This window comes from Hemitrygon akajei, chromosome 7, assembly GCF_048418815.1.
Source record: "Hemitrygon akajei chromosome 7, sHemAka1.3, whole genome shotgun sequence".
Lineage (NCBI taxonomy): Eukaryota > Metazoa > Chordata > Chondrichthyes > Myliobatiformes > Dasyatidae > Hemitrygon > Hemitrygon akajei.
The window spans coordinates 89247590-89265700 of NC_133130.1; the positions used below are offsets into that span (position 1 = coordinate 89247590).

The 18111-nt window shown below is 42.8% G+C and overlaps 1 protein-coding gene across 12 annotated transcripts in view; it reads right to left on the reverse strand.

The window, feature by feature from the left end:
* Positions 1–18111, reverse strand: part of LOC140730654 (ras and Rab interactor 2-like) — a 175909-nt gene that overhangs the window by 35034 nt on the left and 122764 nt on the right. For 10 of the 12 annotated variants that reach the window (XM_073051400.1, XM_073051391.1, XM_073051392.1 and 7 more), the window contains 3 exons: positions 15287–15479; positions 7675–7786; positions 2724–2796 (listed from right to left, as the gene is read on the reverse strand). In XM_073051400.1, the coding sequence (XP_072907501.1) occupies positions 2724–2796; positions 7675–7786; positions 15287–15466 (365 nt within the window). In that variant the 5' untranslated portion in view covers positions 15467–15479. The remainder of the gene's footprint in view (positions 1–2723; positions 2797–7674; positions 7787–15286; positions 15480–18111) is intronic. The other 2 variants (XM_073051402.1, XM_073051403.1) reach the window with 1 other exon arrangement.

The following is an 18111-nucleotide window of genomic DNA, read 5'->3' on the forward strand; positions in this document are numbered from 1 at the left end:
GAGATACATTGTTGGAGAAGGGGGAATCTGATAGGAGACAATAGAAGGACATGGAAGAAAGAAAAGGGGGAGGAGCACCAGAGGGAGTTGATAGACAGCCAAAGAGAAGGTGAGAGAGGGAAACGGGAATGGGGAATGGTGAAGTTGGGGGGGGGGGGGGGGGGGGGGGAGGCACTACCGGAAGTTCTAGAAATCAATGTTCATGGCATCAGATGGGAAGCTACCCAAACGGAATACAAGGTGTTGTTCCTCCAATCTGAGTGTGGCCTCATCACAACAGTGGAGGAGGTTGTGGATAGACATATTGGAATGGGAATGGGAAGTGTAATTAAAATAGGTAGTCACTGGGAGATCTGGCTTTTTCTTGCAGACGGAGCATTGGTGCAGTCTCCCAATCTAAGTCGGGTCTCACTGACATACAGGAGGCCACACTGGGAACACCAGACACAATACATGACCCCAACAGATTCACAGGTGAAGTGTCGCCTCACCTGGAAGGACTGTTTGGGGCCCTGAATGGCAGTTGTGGAAGGAGGTGCAGCACTACACCTCAAGTTGGAGGAACAGCACGTTATATTCCATCTGGGCAGCCTCCTGATGGCATGAACATTGATTTCTTCATCTTCCAGTAATGCCCCCCCTTTTCCCTCTTTCACCTTATCTCCTTGCCCGCCCATCACCTCCCTTTGGTGCTCCTTCCCCCCCGTCTTTCTTCCATGGCCTTCTATCCTCTCCTATTAGATTTTCCTTTCTCCAGCCCTGTATCTCTTTCACTAATCAACTTCCCAGTTCTTTATTTCACCCCTCGTCCTCCCAGTTTCACCTCTCACCTTGTGTTTCTCCCTCCCCTCCCCCATCTTTTAAATCTACTCCTCATCAATTTTTCCTCCAGTCCTGCCAAAGGGTCTCAGTCTGAAACATCGACTGTACTCTTTTTCATAGACGCTGCCTGGCCCGCTGAGGTCCTCCAGCATTTTGCGGGTGTTGCGTGGATTTCCAGCATCTGCAGATTCTCTCCTTTTTGTAATACTTATAGTAATTTTTTGTCTTTCACTGTACCGCTGTGACAAAACAACAAATTTCATGATGTATGTCAATGAAAATAAACCCGATTCTGATTCAAGCAATAGCCCTTTGTAATAACTTCAAAGTTATTTTTACTGTAGCAAAGCGAACTTGACAACGTAAAAGTCTCCAACCTCTGCTGAAGGATTGCCACCTGAATTGTTGATCAAAGGTAAAAGAGCCACTGTGTATTTCCAACTGTTTCTTTTTCCATATAACTTGAAGTAGCAACAGCCTTGTCCTTGACACAAGGAGCCTTTGTGAAGTGATGAGGGAGGATATTTTGACTGGGTCAGGACCAGAATCATTAACATTGCTGCAGGACCAAATTACACACCAAGTGCACAGTGGAAATAAAAACATTTTCATATTTACTAGCCTTCATTCGTTTTGCACAAAAACAGGGCATAAAATTAGTCTTAAGTAGTAGTTATGTCATCGAATTATTTCAGAAGCAGAGGATGAACCAAGCAAAAAAGTTTTGCTTTTCTGAAAGGGATTCCAGTGGTTAACCAGATCTATTATCAAGGTACATATACCATATCTACCAGACTGTAAGTATAAGGTAAGATATTACATTAAGATTCATTTTCTTGCAGGTGTTTACAGGAAAAATACAATAGAAGTTTATGAAAAACTGTACATAAGACAAACTATGCAAATAAAATTAATACTGAGAACACAAGGTGTAAAGAGCTGTCATGAGTTGCAAACACACACTGCTGATCACAGATTTTTATTTAGATATATAGCATGGTAACAGGCTTTTCTGGCCCAATGATCCTGTGCTACCCATTTTCACTTATGTGACCAATTAATCTACTAATCCATGTCCTTTCAATGTGGGAGGAAATTGGAGCACCCAGAGGAAACCCACACAGTTATGGGAAGACCATAGAAGCTACTAACTGACAACGACAGAATTGAACTGTGGTTGCTGGTGTTATTAAAGAATTACACTAACCACTGAGCTACCATGCCGCCATATTGCTGGCCAGTTTGTCTGTCTAGAATAAGTGCCCCGTGTCATTTAGCTTAGTATTTACACTGTTCTATTTTTGAACGTCTTCGTCCTCACTGGTAAAATTTTATAGGAAAATAGATTGCTCCATGCTGATATTGCACAGGGCAGTCAATTTCTCATTGAAATGCAGGATTTTGCAAACAATGCAATTTATTTCCTCCCCTTCCATGTCTCTGTCTCCACTCCCCATTCACCCATCTCAACTGAGAGCTTTTGGCCCCGTTTACAGCTCAGCCAGGAGCAACAAACAATCTGGGGGAACTCAGGTTGAGTAGAATCTGTATGTGGGGGTTGGGGAGGGAACATTGACATTTCACGTTGATCTCTGCATCAAGACCAAACTTAAAGACCAACCTGTTTACTGTTATACCAAGTTCAACACAAGAGTTTAACTTATTCACTCTGTGACTACCACCCAACACAAATTTTATCCTCTCCTTGCTTTGGTTTGTCAAAGGAAACTTGAAAGGATTCTTTTCCTACAAGTTATGCTTCATCACTCAAATTACCTAATCCATCAAGGAGATGGGATTTCTGTAACTTTAGCCTGGTTAAGTGCAAGACTGGCAGAACATACATACATTATATAATGCTGAACCGTAAACCACTTTTTGTAGACTGTGGCTTTTCTTACCTGCTAATACAGTAGAAAGCAATTAGCCTAAACAAGTCCGCGAAGCTCAAGCAGGAACCTTCAAGCGAGAACGCTGTGTAACAAGAAAGAGCAAAATAGTATAACCAGACCATTTAGACAGCATATGCATCTGAGAAAGCTATCAGACAGCATTGGGTATTCTTTTTAAGCTGTGCAGGAAACTAACCAAGTATCATGACATATTTCATAACTAATAAAAAATGCAAGATGTCTGCTTTTGAGATGCAGAAAGTAGACATGACTGTTTTGTCTTAAGCTGAAGCAGCTGTACCAGGCCTATTCACATGCCAAAATTTACTTGTTCCATACTTGTGGTAACATCCTCAAGGGCTTATTGAAATATCTTTCTTCCTGGACAGAACAAAGTATATTTAGATTACACTTACATAGAATATAGAGACTGTTATTTTCATTAAAAACATTGAATTTAATTGAGCAGCAGGGCTGAAAATCCAGTGCAATTTCCTGCAGTTCCATCATTTCCAGCATTTAATAGTGGAGCTGCCCACTTGGTAAACACAAGGACATTTGTGAACAGATGGCTAACATATTGTAAAATCTCTGCTAATATCTTATTGTTTGGAGAGGCTTTTTGCTTAAAGTTATGTATAAGCATATTGCTAACCTCAGCAAAAAAAAACCATGAGTGCTGTGGGAGGGTGGTTTCCAACAATCCCAATTTGGGAAAAAGCCAATGGAATTGGCGACAGGTCTCCCAGGAGCTGTGCCTTGGGAGAAAATGAATGCAAGTTAGCTTGGCTATTATAAGCATTCCACTTGCCTGCAGATTGAAAAACTCCAATTCATTCCTTCTTGACTTTAGCAAGTTAGTTGGGATGGAGGCGGGGGGGGGGGGGGAAGGGGGAACTAACAAAAATCATGTAGATGGAGGTGGGGGAGGGGTTTGTGGGAGCACAGATTCAGGTCTTTCAGCCTAATGAGCCTATGCCAAGCACAGTGCCCACACAGCCAATCCTAATTTCCTGCACTCCAGCCACGTCTCTCAAAGTCCCACCCCTCCCCTATCCGAGTGTTTCTTAAGTGATACCACTTTACCTGCCACAACGACTTTCTCTGGAAGCTCATCCATATATTCACCACCCTCCCTTTGCGTGACACGGTTACCCCTCTGGTTTTTCCCTGCAATCTGGCAGCTTTGCTGTTCCTCAGCAAGGCCTAAGCCACACCTCCTTGAAGTTAGCTGTGAGTATGGGAGTCATTTTACTAAATGAGCTTCGGGTTTGGTTTTACTTGTTATTTTAAATAACTTACTTTGCAATGTTAAAAATATTTAAAAACTTCAGAAGTTACTCAGAACAATATATTTTTTGTTGCACTGAAAAAATTTGCAGTGTGTTGCATTGTGATTGATGTTGTAGACAATTTCTGCTGTAGCTTAAATTATGCATTGTTAATCTTTTCTATAGTATTAAGTTAATTTGCAGATAAATAAAATTGTGTTATTTACCTGAAGGGAATGCGGTGACTCTTTTGTTTGCTTGGCCTGCCAAGATGCCTTGCAATAACACTTTCAAACAATCCGTAAATATCATCTGATCAAATACCCAATACTTCACCAATCATTCACATCCGGATCTTAACAGTTGTAACCATTAGAATTTTAGACTTAATGACATCCCAAAGGTTTGGCCGCTGCCATCTCCTGCTGTGTGCAACATGCAAAGTCTACCAGGGCAATTTCCTGTTCCATCCATCAGGACCATTCATGAGTCCTGAAGAAAGGTCTAGCTGAAAACTTTGACTATTCCTCTCCTTAGATGCTGTCTGACCTGCTGAGCTCCCCCAGCAATCTCTGTTACCCTGGATTTCCATCAACTGCAGAATCTCTTGTGTTCCTATTTCACCCTAATTTTTTCAGCTCGCTACAAAGAACAAAGAAACCAGAGTGCACCAGAACGAGTTGGGATAAATTGGAACCGCTGTTCCATCTACAATGATAAAGGGAATGCTGTATTCAGCAGCCACTGGTCACCATTCAGATTTAAGCAGCAGCACCATAGCAAATGATGTAGTTCCAATGTAGAAACAAAGAAATAGGAGCCACATTGGGCAAATTCAAGTCTACAAGCCAGCTCTGCCATTCATTTGTTTATCATATGGGCTGCACATTGAAACATACAGTGAAATGTGTCATTTGCGGTAACAGTCATCAAATCTAAGGATGCATTGGCAGTAACCTACTAGTGCCGCCACACATTCCAGTGCCAACACAGCATTCCCATAAGGTTCAGCACACAACAACAACAACAGCAAAACGAGTCCCTTTCCTCCCTCCCACCCACCCATCCAATCTCACATAGTTAGGCCTTGGCCTCTAACCCCAGGACAGACCACTTATGGACCACCAATATACTCGTAGCCATTGGGCCTTCAACTACTAGACACGCTGCTCTAGGAGATTCGAGCATCGGGTCTTGACTTCCAAACTCACCGACTTCCTTTTTCAAGCTTAGCTTTTCGCTTATCTTTGGTATCTACTCCAAGATTCCATGCTTCGAACTCCAGACTCACAGGGGACTCCAAACCTGGGAGTTGCCGACGGGGAGGCAGGGGTGGGGAGAGTCCATAAAGCATAGGAGCAGAATTAGGCCATTCGGCCCATTGAGTCCACTCCTCCATTTCATCATGGCTGATCCATTTTCCTCTCAACCCCATTCTCTGGCATTCTCCCCATAACCTTTCATGCCCTGACAAATCAAGAACTATTCAACCTCCACCTTGAATACACCCAATGACCTGGCTTCCACAGTAGCCTGGGACAATGGATTCCACAGATTCAGCACCCTCTGGCTAAAGAAATTCTTCATCAGCTCTGTTCTAAATGGACATCCCTCTATTCTGAGGCTCTGCCCTCTGATCATAGCCTCCCCCACTATAGGAAACAATCTCTCCACATCCATTCCATCTAGGCTTTTCAACGTTCAACAGGTTTCAATGAGACTCCCCTATTCTCAAGTAAAGACCCAGAACCATCAATCGCTCCTCATATGATAAGCCTTTTCATTCCCAGAATCATTCTCGTGAACCTCCTCTGAACCCTCTCCGACGTTAGCACATCCTTTCTTAATAGCTGACCCTCTCTCTCAGGAGCTCTCTTAAGAGTCATGGAGAACTACAGCACAGAAAAAGGCCCTTTGGCCCACTGGCCCACCCAGTCCCATCTGCCCGTACAAGAACTATATCCCTCATATCCCTCCAATCCATGTACAGTGCTGTGCAAAAGTCTTAGGCATATCATATACTGGGTGTCTCACAGCTGGGTGTGTCTGCACCCACACCGACCCTGTGCCTGGCACTCCTGTTCTGCCACCTGTCCCAAACTCCTCCTGCAGTCCTTCACCCTCACTATTCCCAGCATCCTTTGCTCCCACCAGATTTTCAAGCTCGCTCTCAGCTCCATGTCGACAAATGTGGTATTGTGCACACACTAGATATATATAGGTGCCTCAGACTTTTGCACAGTACTGTAATTATCCAAACTTTATAAATGTTATGAATGAACAACAAATTTCAACATGCCAATGAACAACAATGTGCCAGTGATTCTGATTCATCACTTCTGCTGGCAGCTGGATCCACACTCAACTCTCTCTGAATGATGTTCCCCCTCAAGTTCCCCTTAAATAATCCACCTTTCACCCTTAACCTACGACTTATATTTATAGTCACACCCAACTTCAGTCAGAAAGGCCTGCTTACATTTACCCTATCTATACCCCTCTAACAAAGCTCCCTTCATTCTCCTTCGCTCCAGGGAATAAAGCCCTAAACTGTTCAACCTTTCCCTATAATTCGGGCCAAGTTCTGGCAACTTTACTGTAAACTTTCTCTAAATTCATTCAATCTTATTGATATTTCTCTCTACCTGTTGATATCTTCTGTGTTTAAAAACATAACTACACATTTTCTAAGTATATCAGTAACTAAGTTTCATTGCCTGGCCCAACTATCCAGTTTAGCCATAGCAAGTTGGAGCTTTAGACAAACCTCTTCACTATCTATGGCACTCCCAATTTTCAGATCATTTGCAAACTTAATTAACCTATCTCCTATATTCATATACAAGCCCTAAATTTATATAACCAACATCAAAGGCCCCACTGAAATCCTTGTTTTATACCACTAGTCCCTGGTTTATAATCAGACCACCACAATCCATCTGTCTCCTATTACCAAGCTAATTTTGAATCCAAATTGCTAGCCTGCCACGGATCTTAAGGCCATATGGGGTCCTTATTAAAATCTATGCAGACAACATCCATTGCATTTCCCTCATCAATGTACTTAGTTACTTCCTCAAAAAAAAATTGACACAGACCTTTATCAATGGTTGCCCTACCACCAACACAGACAGGATCCAAAGTCATTAGAATTGTGTAGCTGCAACATCGTGTCATCCATAGTTCTGGTATTTTAATATAGGAATGTTGACACAGATCAAGTCAGTTGATAGGCTTGTATAGGAAGGTGGAAGTCCATTCCTTCTGGGCGGTAGAAATCACTGAGTTGTGCAGTGATATTAAGAAAAAGTTGGTGGGGTTCAACTTGACCACTAAAGACTCTTAAGGCATCTTATCTACATGCAGGAAGCTGGAAAGGCAGCCACTATATTCCATCACCTGGTTTGTTTTTACCAGCAGAAAAACAACTGGTGGAGTTCCAGCACAGCATGAAAGAGAAATGAGAGGAAGATCACACTGAAATAACATTCCTTTGAGTTAGGAAAAATGAAAACAAATCCATTTCCGTTTGTTATTTTCTACTTTGAAACAAAGAATTTATTGACTGTAACAAATTATTTTGCTTCTTCAAAACAGTGATGGTTTCTTGATATATCATGTCATTGTTGTAATTACATTATTAACATTTGTTCCTTCAATGATAGCAGAATTAAATGTCAGATACTTACTATATTGGCTTTCCTTTATTGGAAAGTCTTGTATAAACTGTGGTCCTGGCTCAGATAATCGTACAGATATGATTTTCTTCTGTGTCCTGCATGATTTTCGAACTAGGAAGATCTGTTACAATAAACAGATATTGATGTCAGAAGTGATGGAACTGCTTGGTAATTTCAAACAGGACTAATGATAAGGCAGCTCACTTCAAATGAGTCATCTTAACAAAGACTTAGTTAAATAGTAACTGTTGCATTGAGGCCCAGCAATATCTTGAAGAACAGCACCTTATCTTCTGTCTGAAGATGTCACAGCCTACTGGATTTAATATTGAACTCTACAATGTCAGACATCTTGATTTCTATCTGCATCAGGCAAGTGGCTAGACACATTCTTTCAGCTCTGCATTCATAACTCCCACATTATTTTATTTATCTTCTCAGGTTTCTGTTTTCAATATTGACATGAAAATAACTTGCACCCAGTTTAAAGGACGCATGATCACAATTTGCAGCAAAAGAGTGTCATGAGCTGTGAAGGGAGAAATACAGGTTTCAAGTGAATGTAGAGGGAAAAGAAATTGATAGTCACTGGTGAAATTTAATCCATGTAAACATTTTTGTGAATATTGAAAAGAAGCACAAGTGGCAAAAAGGCCATAAGCTCCACTAGGCTCATGGATCCAAAGTCAATCTACATGTGGTAAGATAGTGGATAAAGAAGCTGGAATTGGTCCTTGCCTTTTGGCTTAGATAAAACAAGGATGTTTTCCTGCCCATTATAGCTGGGAATGTAAAGGGTAGCTTGTCTGATGCATTCAAAAATCATGAGTAACTATTTCTGAAACATACTGTGTAAAACTACTTCCACTGTACCTAGGCAACAGAATCTTAAAGCAGTACCAAATGAACAAAGAGACAGAGGATATGAGAAGTAGTTGATCAAGTTTTAGGGGCATGCAGTACCCTACCATAAGCAGCAGTCACTTTTAAAACATAAGAATAAAGAATAGCATGAGACAAGAGCAAGGAAATAGTTAGAAATAGATAACACTCACAGAGAAGTGACACAAGTCCATTTTAAAATCTTTTTTATTAATTATTATTGAAGATGATCAAAAAAGATACATTAAGTCAATATGTCATTATGTACAATAAGGAATTAAATTAGCAAATAACTGATTAACAAAGCTAAGCAATATATCAATAATAAGAGAAAATAAAGTGTTAAGAATTTTTTTTTAAAGAAAAAGGAGGAAAAAAAGAACCACTAACTAAAAAAAAAACCCCTACTAACTGGAAAAAACAAAAACAAAGGAAAAAAACCCATTGGGAGCACAACCCCGGAGCTATACATCATACAAGCTTCCAAAAAAAAAACCATCAATCTGCCAACTCAACTCCGGTTCATTCGTCCACTACTATCATCTGACTTGAGCTAATTAACATGGTTTCCTTCCAATTTTTCTTTAAGTGGATTTGAGTTAGCGGATTGATGTTTTTTTTACGGACACAAGTCTTACATATTGAATAGGGTCTGTTTTCTTAAAATCCCATGATTCCACTGACCAACTAGAGGGTGACTTTTGTTGCACGAATTGTGCTTGACCATGTGTCATCCCCTTTTGCTGAATCTGTAGCACGTGACAAGTTGTACCATCACTTAGACAAGAGCTTTGGACAGGGGACAGCCAGCACATTTAGTGGATATAAAGCCCAAGATTACAAATTGTTTCAACTTACTTAACTGCAACTGTATGATAAAGCACAGATAAGAGACAATATTGACACAATTGAAATTGCATTTCATTTTTTTAAAAAAAGAGTATCTGCAATTTGTGTCTCTCCTCTGCTCACTCATAATTCCTGTCCTTGGAAAAACTATCCTGACCTCTACAAGGTTCAAAGGTTCATGTTATTATCGAAGTATGTATGCAGAATACAACTCTGAGATTCATCTTCACCAGATAGCCATAAAATACAGAAAAAACATAAAAGTATTGAAAGAAAGACATCAACACTCCACACAAAAAAAATAAATAGAAACTCACAAACCCCAAACCTCCCTCGCACAAAGACTAATGGATCACTCACATGGAGAAACAATAAGAACATCAAACCCCAAACACTCAGCCTACCAATCAGCAGCACGAGAGAATGGGTGAGAACTGAAAGAGGCCAATATGAACTACAATTACTTTGAACTCCAGTCTGGTCCATAAATCTCAGAATTTTGATAACATTCCCATGAGCCTTGGGCCCAGTGGCCCCTCGGAGGGCAGCAACTCGTCCGTAGCTGCCAATTTAACATCCTCATCAGCATGCTTATATAGTTTCATGCTTTTCCCTCCCTCTATCACTGTATTCCCTCTCAGCCACCTCCCAAACTCTCCATGTCTTTAACTCTACTCTTTTGTATATCCCCGCCCCCGTTCACATTTATGGTGGTTAGTCCTTCAGCTATCTTGACTTTGCACCCTAGAATTACCTCCCCAAAGGGACTCCTTAAAAATCGCCTGTGTGTCCAGGCTGAGGTATCTCTCCTCATTCATCCTGCTTTACCCTGGTTTCCACTGCATCCAAATATGCTTCTATGAAGCACATCAGAGCATTAAAGGTTTCTGTGGCAGAAAGCACAGTGACCTGGGGGAAGATTTAGACATGTCACTCACCCTCCTACATCTGGGTATGTCCATCCTTCAAAAGATTAATTTGGATTGCTGCTCACAGCAATGACCTTTAATATTAATAAAACTACCAATCTTAATTTAGATAGTTTACAATCCAGCTATCGTAATTCATAATGATGTGTAGTTTCCTGGCTGTTTTCATGTTTAAATAAGCTGTTTGATCTTCACTTCCCCGACATAATATGCAAGGTTACATAGACATTTTGTGAGTTTATTTGATACAGATCTGGAAAGGAGTAGGAAGGGGTGGGTGGCAGGGAGATTTACATTGAACTATTCATCAGTAATTTGCTTGCTTTTGGCTGCAATCTGTGTTTTTTAAAAAAATTCTTGACAAACACTGTAGCTATTCATTTAGAAATGGAACAAATCCCTTTAGTAATTTTTTGGTGGAAGAGACTTTGAAGTTTTTTTATAAATTGAAAAAACTTCTTAAAACGTAGACCTCCTAACAGGTGTGCCAAATTTTCAACGAGCAGGTGTATTTGGAAGAACAAGCTGTAATACTGAATCAATTACTGTCCACTGGAAATTGAATAGTCTTATTTGCTCCATTGCGTTTGTTAGATTTTTCTTAGTTATCATAAAATTTTACTATGTCGTAGCATTGCTAAGTAGTTCCTCTGCAGCCAGAGTGGTGAATCTACTTAAAGACCCACCTGCACGTGATAAATATGTCTCACTCTGAAAACTCACCCATCCTGTACTTTTGGACCGTTTGTGTCTGAGTGTGCCAAACAGTTGCTCTCCCTGACACGAGGCCTTCAGAACTAATGGACCACATGCTGTCTCTCCTGGGCATCAACGTCCTTGCCGAAGGGTCTTGGCCCGATAGTGTCGACTGTAATTTTGCCATAGATGCTGCCTGGCCTGCTGAGCTCCTACAGCATTTTGTGTGCGTTGTTTGAATCAACATCCTTGTTTTATTTTTCAAGAACTGTTTACGCAACAAATGCCTGATCAAGTTCGCACTACCCATGAAGGACTAGAGGGAGCTTGCTAAAATGGCCGCTAGTCTACACTCAGGCCGGCAGAGGTGTAATGATCCTTTTCCTTACCCTGTCTCAATAAGTCCTGTCAGCAGAGCCTCCAGCATACTCAAACACATGACTCTGAACCAGAAAATGCTGGGTCGATGTTTTTATCATGTTTACGTTGGCACAAACACCAAGTGCCAACTGACACGCAGCTTCGACAGTGCTAGCACATTGGGACATGGGAGGACTGTGAACATCAGCTGCCAGGGTCATCTACTGTTCATTACAAACACCCTTTCAGGGTGATACTTCCTGTGTGATACAGCCGCTCAAGTGAGTGTGGTGCCTGCCTTGCCCACTGACTATAAGGCAGAGAGTGACGGACCCTTGCTGGAGGCTGCTAAAGGTAGCAGGATCCAGACTTACGGGACGTGACACGTGATGCTCCGTTTCACTGGATTACGCTGCACATGGAACTTCGTCTTAGATCTTTACTTGGTGCAGATTTCCTGTGCACCAAAGAATTGTTAGTAGATCTCAAGAACTGCTAGCTTGTGGGCACAGAAGTCTTTGGGCCATTACTCTGTAACCCCAGTAAGTTCCCCACGGCGACTCTGTCTAGCGCACGCACCACCACGTGAGTTCACTCACCTGCTGAGCAAATTCCCAACCCTCACCAAGCCCACATTTTCCACTACTCGAAGCATGGGGTTCAGTACCCCATTTCCACAAACTGCTCAGCGGTCCATGCCTGTGTGGACGGACCAAACACAGAAAAGCTGGCCAGTGCGAAGGCCAAGTATGCTAACTTGGAAATGCTTGGCATTGTACGCAGATCGAATAGCTTCTGGGCCTCCCCTCTCCATGTGGTCTCCAAGTCTCATGGTGGTTGCCGTCAATGTGGGAACTACCACCACCTTAACAAGGGCTTCACGCCCAATCCCTACCCAGTCCCGTGTATTCAAGACCTTTCAGCACGATTAGCTGAAACGATAACTTTTTCTAAAGTGGACTTAGGGCTACCATCAGGTGCCTGTGTGCACTGAGGATGTTCCCAAAACTGCTGTTATAACCCTGTTTGGCCAGTTTGAGTTTCTGTGCACGCCGTCTGGGCTTAAAAAGATGCAGCACGGATTTCCGGCAATTAATGAACACTGTGTTAAAAGAATTAGATTTTCTTTCGGTTTAACTGAATGACATACTTGTCGCCAGCGCAACCAGAATCGAACACCTATCTCACCTCTGCACACTTTTCAAGCATTTAAGCCAACGTGGGCTAATTATTAACTCCGCTAAATTCCAGTTTGGGTTGTCTACTGTTGACTTTTTCAGCCACCTCATCGCTGCAGGAAGTGCGACTTGTCTGCCATCAAAAGTTGCTGCTATTATGGACTGTCCGCTACCCCTGCACTACCAAAGCACTGCAACAATTTTTAGATATGGTGAGTTTCTATCACCATTTCATTCCACGAGCTGCTGAACCCTTGTATAGTACCCTTAAAGGCATGCTTGAGTGGTCAGCGGACATGATGAGAGCATCTGGTGAAACCAAATGAGCTCCTTCAAATGCAACTTTCCTGGCCCATGCACTCCCCAACTACTGACGCCTCAGCCTATGCCATGGGTACTGTGCACAAACAGTTGGCTGCAGGTGTGTGTCAGCCACTCACCTTCTTCAGCCGGCAGATCCATCCTTCTCCTCCCCCGAGAGGAAGTACACCATGTTTGACTGCGAGCTTCTTAGTCTCTATCAGGCCGTCCGCCATTTCCGCTTCCTACTGGAGGTCAACATTTCACAGCGTCTGTTGACCACAATGGCTGAAGTGTCAGACCCTTGGTCTGTACAGCAGCGATGCCACATGGCCTACATTTCAGAATTCACAACTGACGTACTGCACATCAAAGGGAAAAATAATGTCATGGCTGATTGCCTCTCACAGCCCGCCATCCAAGCTACTGGACAGCAGTCATGGGCCTGTGACTGGGGGACATCAGGTTTGGGGATTGTGGTGAACTAGATATACCTGTCTGACTGCTCCTGTGGCTCCTCCCACAGACCCTGCTGACTGCTCCTGTGGCTCCTCCCACAGACCCCTGTATAAAGGCGACTGTGATCTGCTGCTCTCCCTCATTTTCCCAGGAAGTGTTGTTCTTCAGTCAATAAAAGCCGATATCTCACTTCCTAAGTCTCAGCGTGAGTTATTGATGGTGCATCAGGGATGCAGGAGTTTCTCTCCTGTGTGACATCTCAACTGGTCACCCTTGCCCCACAGTACCAGCAAACTGGAGGTGTACTGTTTTTAACTCGATTCACGGCCTCTCGCATCCAGGCGGGAAGGCTTCAGAGAAACCGGATGCCTTAAAGTTTGTGTGGCATGGCCTTCGGAAGGACATGCAAGAATGGAGGGCAGCCTGTGCTGTGTGTCAGCGATGTTTCACCACATCAACGTGGACTTGGTAGGTCCTCTTCACAACTCATGTGGTTTCATGTAACTCCTTACCATGGTAGACCATACACCAGGTCGCCAGCTTGTCCCTCTAACATCAACGACAGCTGCGGTCGTGGCTTGGGCATTCATTATCACCTGGGTCACTCAGTTCAGCACCCCATCTGATATTCCTCCTGACCAATGGCCCACAACCTTGGCATTAAATAGCATCACACCACAGCGTATCACCCCAGTCCAATGGCCTAAGCAAGCGGTTTCATCGTTCCTTAAAGGCTGCTCTGAGGGCCTCCCTGACTGACGAGTGTTGGCACGATCTTGGGTCTTCTGTGGGTCCTGGTGGGGCTCAGAACAGCTCCAAAAAAGGACCTGCAGTCCTCTGCAGCTGAGTCTGTGTACAGGCAGCTGCTATGGGTGCCGGGTGATTTTATTCCTGACAACACAAATGCCTGGTTGGAATCTCAGCAGCATTCCACCCTCCTCAGTAAACACAATTTTTTTTTTTTAACAGTTTCCTACCTCCCTTCATGAAATTCAGCTCTCATGGGTTCCAGCTGACCTGTGTTCTACCTCATTCATTTTTGTCCACCACGATGCACATCAACAACCCCTTAAGTCCCCTTACGATGGCCCATTCCCCATTTTAGAATGGGGTGAAAAGACTTTTATTACAGATAGGAAGTTGAAACCTGAATGTATTTCTATAGATTGCCCTAAACTGGCCCACCACTGGTTCCGCTACCACACCCCCTCTGCACGATGACATGACCACGTATGTGTCTGCAAGCCTTTAGTCAAGCCAGAGGTCGCAGCTGGTACTCCAACCAAGGCACATAGGACCCGAGCTGGGCAGCTCCAGGCATTTACAATGCCAGTTTTGGTGAATTCTGGGGAGGGGGGTGTCTGTAGGGCAATGTAGTGGGTGACAGACAACACATATTGTTCATAATAGAAACCGTTCTGCATAATTCACAAACACCATCATTGAATTGTTGTGTTCACTTCAAGAGACAGAGTCTAACATAATGACGTCAGTGCAAGGTGACTGCTTTTGGCTTGTTTGCAATGAAAGTAAAGGGCTGCGGCTTTTATCGAGCTCCTAAACCAACTCTTACGTGTTTAATTCACAAAATCCTACAATGGTAGTCAATGGGTAATGAGTGGGGTGCAAGACAAAAGGCTGTATGAAGATTAGCTAAGGCAGATCAAGGATAAGGAGCACAAATACCGATGTAACCAATTTGTATAGTCTTCTGTCTTGTCCTCCATCTACTGTGCTTTGAAAACTACGAACCGCTCCACTAATCCTCACGCTCTGAGAAGGTTCCTGACTCAAAATCATTAATTGAAGTTTCTGTCCATAGATGCTGCTTAACTGACTGAACTCTTCCAGCATTTCCCTTTTTTAACTGAGCCAAAACAACTTCTCTCAAGTGCATCCTTTGAAAGCGAAACCCGATGCTCCTCACACAAGTATGTCAGCCGTCCTTTTCAGAAGGAAGTGACTTACCCCAGCATCCTCGGGCTGCAGAATGCGTAGACAATCCTCATCACTCAAGCCGAGTTGTAGCCAGACTGGATGGGTATGCAGAAGTCGATCAAAAATGCTGAGGTTGCATAGGAAGCTTTCATAGCCGGAATCCCTCAGCCAGTGTTTAGCAGCTTGTTCTCTCTCACGGTCATAATCCATATCCCCTTGCAAACTGAGCAAGAGATCATCATCAGTGAGTAAAATAATTAAACCATCAGTTTAAAGTAGGCAGTGATGCAAGTAAACTGAGTATATAATTTTTACTGAGTTAAGTATTGTATGTAATTAGTTTTGCTACAACAAGTGTATGGGACATTGGAAAAAAGTTGAATTTCCCCATGGGGATGAATAAAGTATCTATCTATCTACATCAGTTTCCCTTAAAGAGCATTTTATAAACATTTTCTAATTTAGAAACAGCACTACTGCAACTAGGGAAGGAGACATATTGCTGATCAGTCATTAACTCTTCCAAGTGGCAGCAATCATTTTCAGCTAAAATTTGATGAACAGCCATATAGGATTTCATGGACAACAGTGGCCAACCCAATGATGGACACGTCCTTAAATGAATAAACTGGATGTCTAATCTAAAGAGCAACACCAGAAGTGAAGTACCAAGCTGAAACTTAATGTTATTGCTTAAACTAGGTGAAGCAAAAGATTATTTTTTCCCCCACAACAGTTCCTTCATTTTGAATGGAGGAAATCTGTGAACATATTAAAGTTCCAAACCAGTTAACCTTGCATTGCCACAATAACACATACCGTGCAACTTGTCAGTGGGAACAATTTTTTTCAGGAAATTAAGACAAGAACATCTCAGTAATGTCTACGATTAATTATTCATGTCAGAACAGAGACTATGAGCCATTTCACTGCCCTGCAGCCAAAGCCTTATCCATGATAAACAGAGGCCACAGTTGACAGTTGTGTTCTGATGACCGCAAGTGTCTGCCCATCCCACTATTGCACAGGTCTGATAACAAGGTGACTCTCCAGTTTAAGTCTAATAACACAAGAAAATGCTCACTGACTGCAACAGTAAAATATGGCACTCCGTTTTGTGAAACATTTGATCTGTTCTGGAGATTCACGTGGGCGGAGATTTTAAATAAGTCACAGAGAGCTGGTCTCTTTCTTGTCATTATTTCACCCAGACTGGATGTCTATGGATATATGTGTTCTATTGTGAACAATTTTATCACTCAAATTGACGTTTGATTAAATTTTGAAGCAATAAGTTATCATTTGACTTTTCCATTTTGCAATCAAATTATACTTTATACTTTCTTCCCACTGCCATCTGAAGAATATGACTTTTGTTATATTGCTCAATGAACACTAATGATCAGTCCCCTATCATTTATGCAGCAGCAACAGGAGACTCTATAGGGCGTCAGACAGGCGATTCTGTGGACGCAGGGAAGAAATGCAGATGATAGTTTTCCTCCCAGGTGCCAGGGTCCAGGATGTTTCTGGCTGTGTCCATGATATCTTGAAGTGGGAAGGAGAACAGCCAGACATCGTGGTACATAATGGTACCAATGACATAGGTAGGAAAAGGGAGGAGGTCTTGAAAACAGACTACAGGGAGTTAGGAAGGAAGTTCAGAAGCAGGACTTCAGAGGTAGTAATCTTAGAATTACTGCCTGTGCCATGTGATAGTGAGTATAGGAATAGAATGAGGTGGAGGATAAATTCGTGGCTAAGGGATTGGAGCAGGGGGCAGGGGGTCAGATTTCTGGATCATTGGGACCTCTTCTGGGGCAGGTGTGACCTGTACAAAAAGGACAGGTTGCACTTGAATCTGAGGGGGACCAATATCCTGGCGGGAAGGTTTGCAAAGGCTGTTGGGGAGAGTTTAAACTAGATATGTTGGGGGGTGGGAACCGAACTGAAGTGACGGAGGAAAGCCAGGTTGGCTCACAAATAGGGAAAGCTTGGAGACAATGCGAAAGGGAGGATAGGCAGGTGATAGAGAAGGGATGCACTCAGACCGATGGTTTGAGATGTGTCTATTTTAATGCGAGGAGTATTAAGAACAAAGCAGATGAGCTTAGAGCGTGGATCAGTGCTTGGAGCTATGATGTTGTGGCCATTACAGAGACCTGGATGGTGTAGGGGCAGGAATGGCTACCTCAAGTGCTCGGTTGTAGATGTTTCAGAAAGGACAGGGAGGGAGGCAAAAGAGGTGGAGGCGTGGCACTGTTGATCAGAGATATTGTCGTGGCTGCAGAAAAGGAGGAAATCATGGAGGGGTTGTCTACGGAGTCTCTGTGGGTAGAAGTTAGGAATAGGAAGGGGTCAATAACTCTATCGGGTGCTTTTTTATAGACCACCCAATAGTAACAGGGACATCGAGGAGCAGATAGGGAGACAGATTCTGCAAAGGTGTAATAACAACAGGGTTATTGTGGTGGGAGATTTTAATTTCCCAAATACTGATTGGCATCTCCCTAGAGGTTTAGATGGGGTGGAGGTTGTTAGGTGTGTTCAGGAAGATTTCTTGACACAATATGTAGTTAAGCCTACAAGAGGAGAGGCTGTACATGATCTGGTGTTGAGAAATGAACTGGTCAGGTGTCAGGTCTCTCAGTGGGAGAGCATTTTGGAGATAGTGATCACAATTCTATCTCCTTTACCATAGCACTGGAGAGGGATAGGAATAGACAAGGAAACGTTTAATTGGAGTAAGGGGAAATATGAGGCTATCAGGCAGGAACTTGGAAGCATAAATTGGAAACAGATGTTCTCAGGGAAACGTATGAAAGAAAGATGGCAAATGTTCAGGGGATATTTGT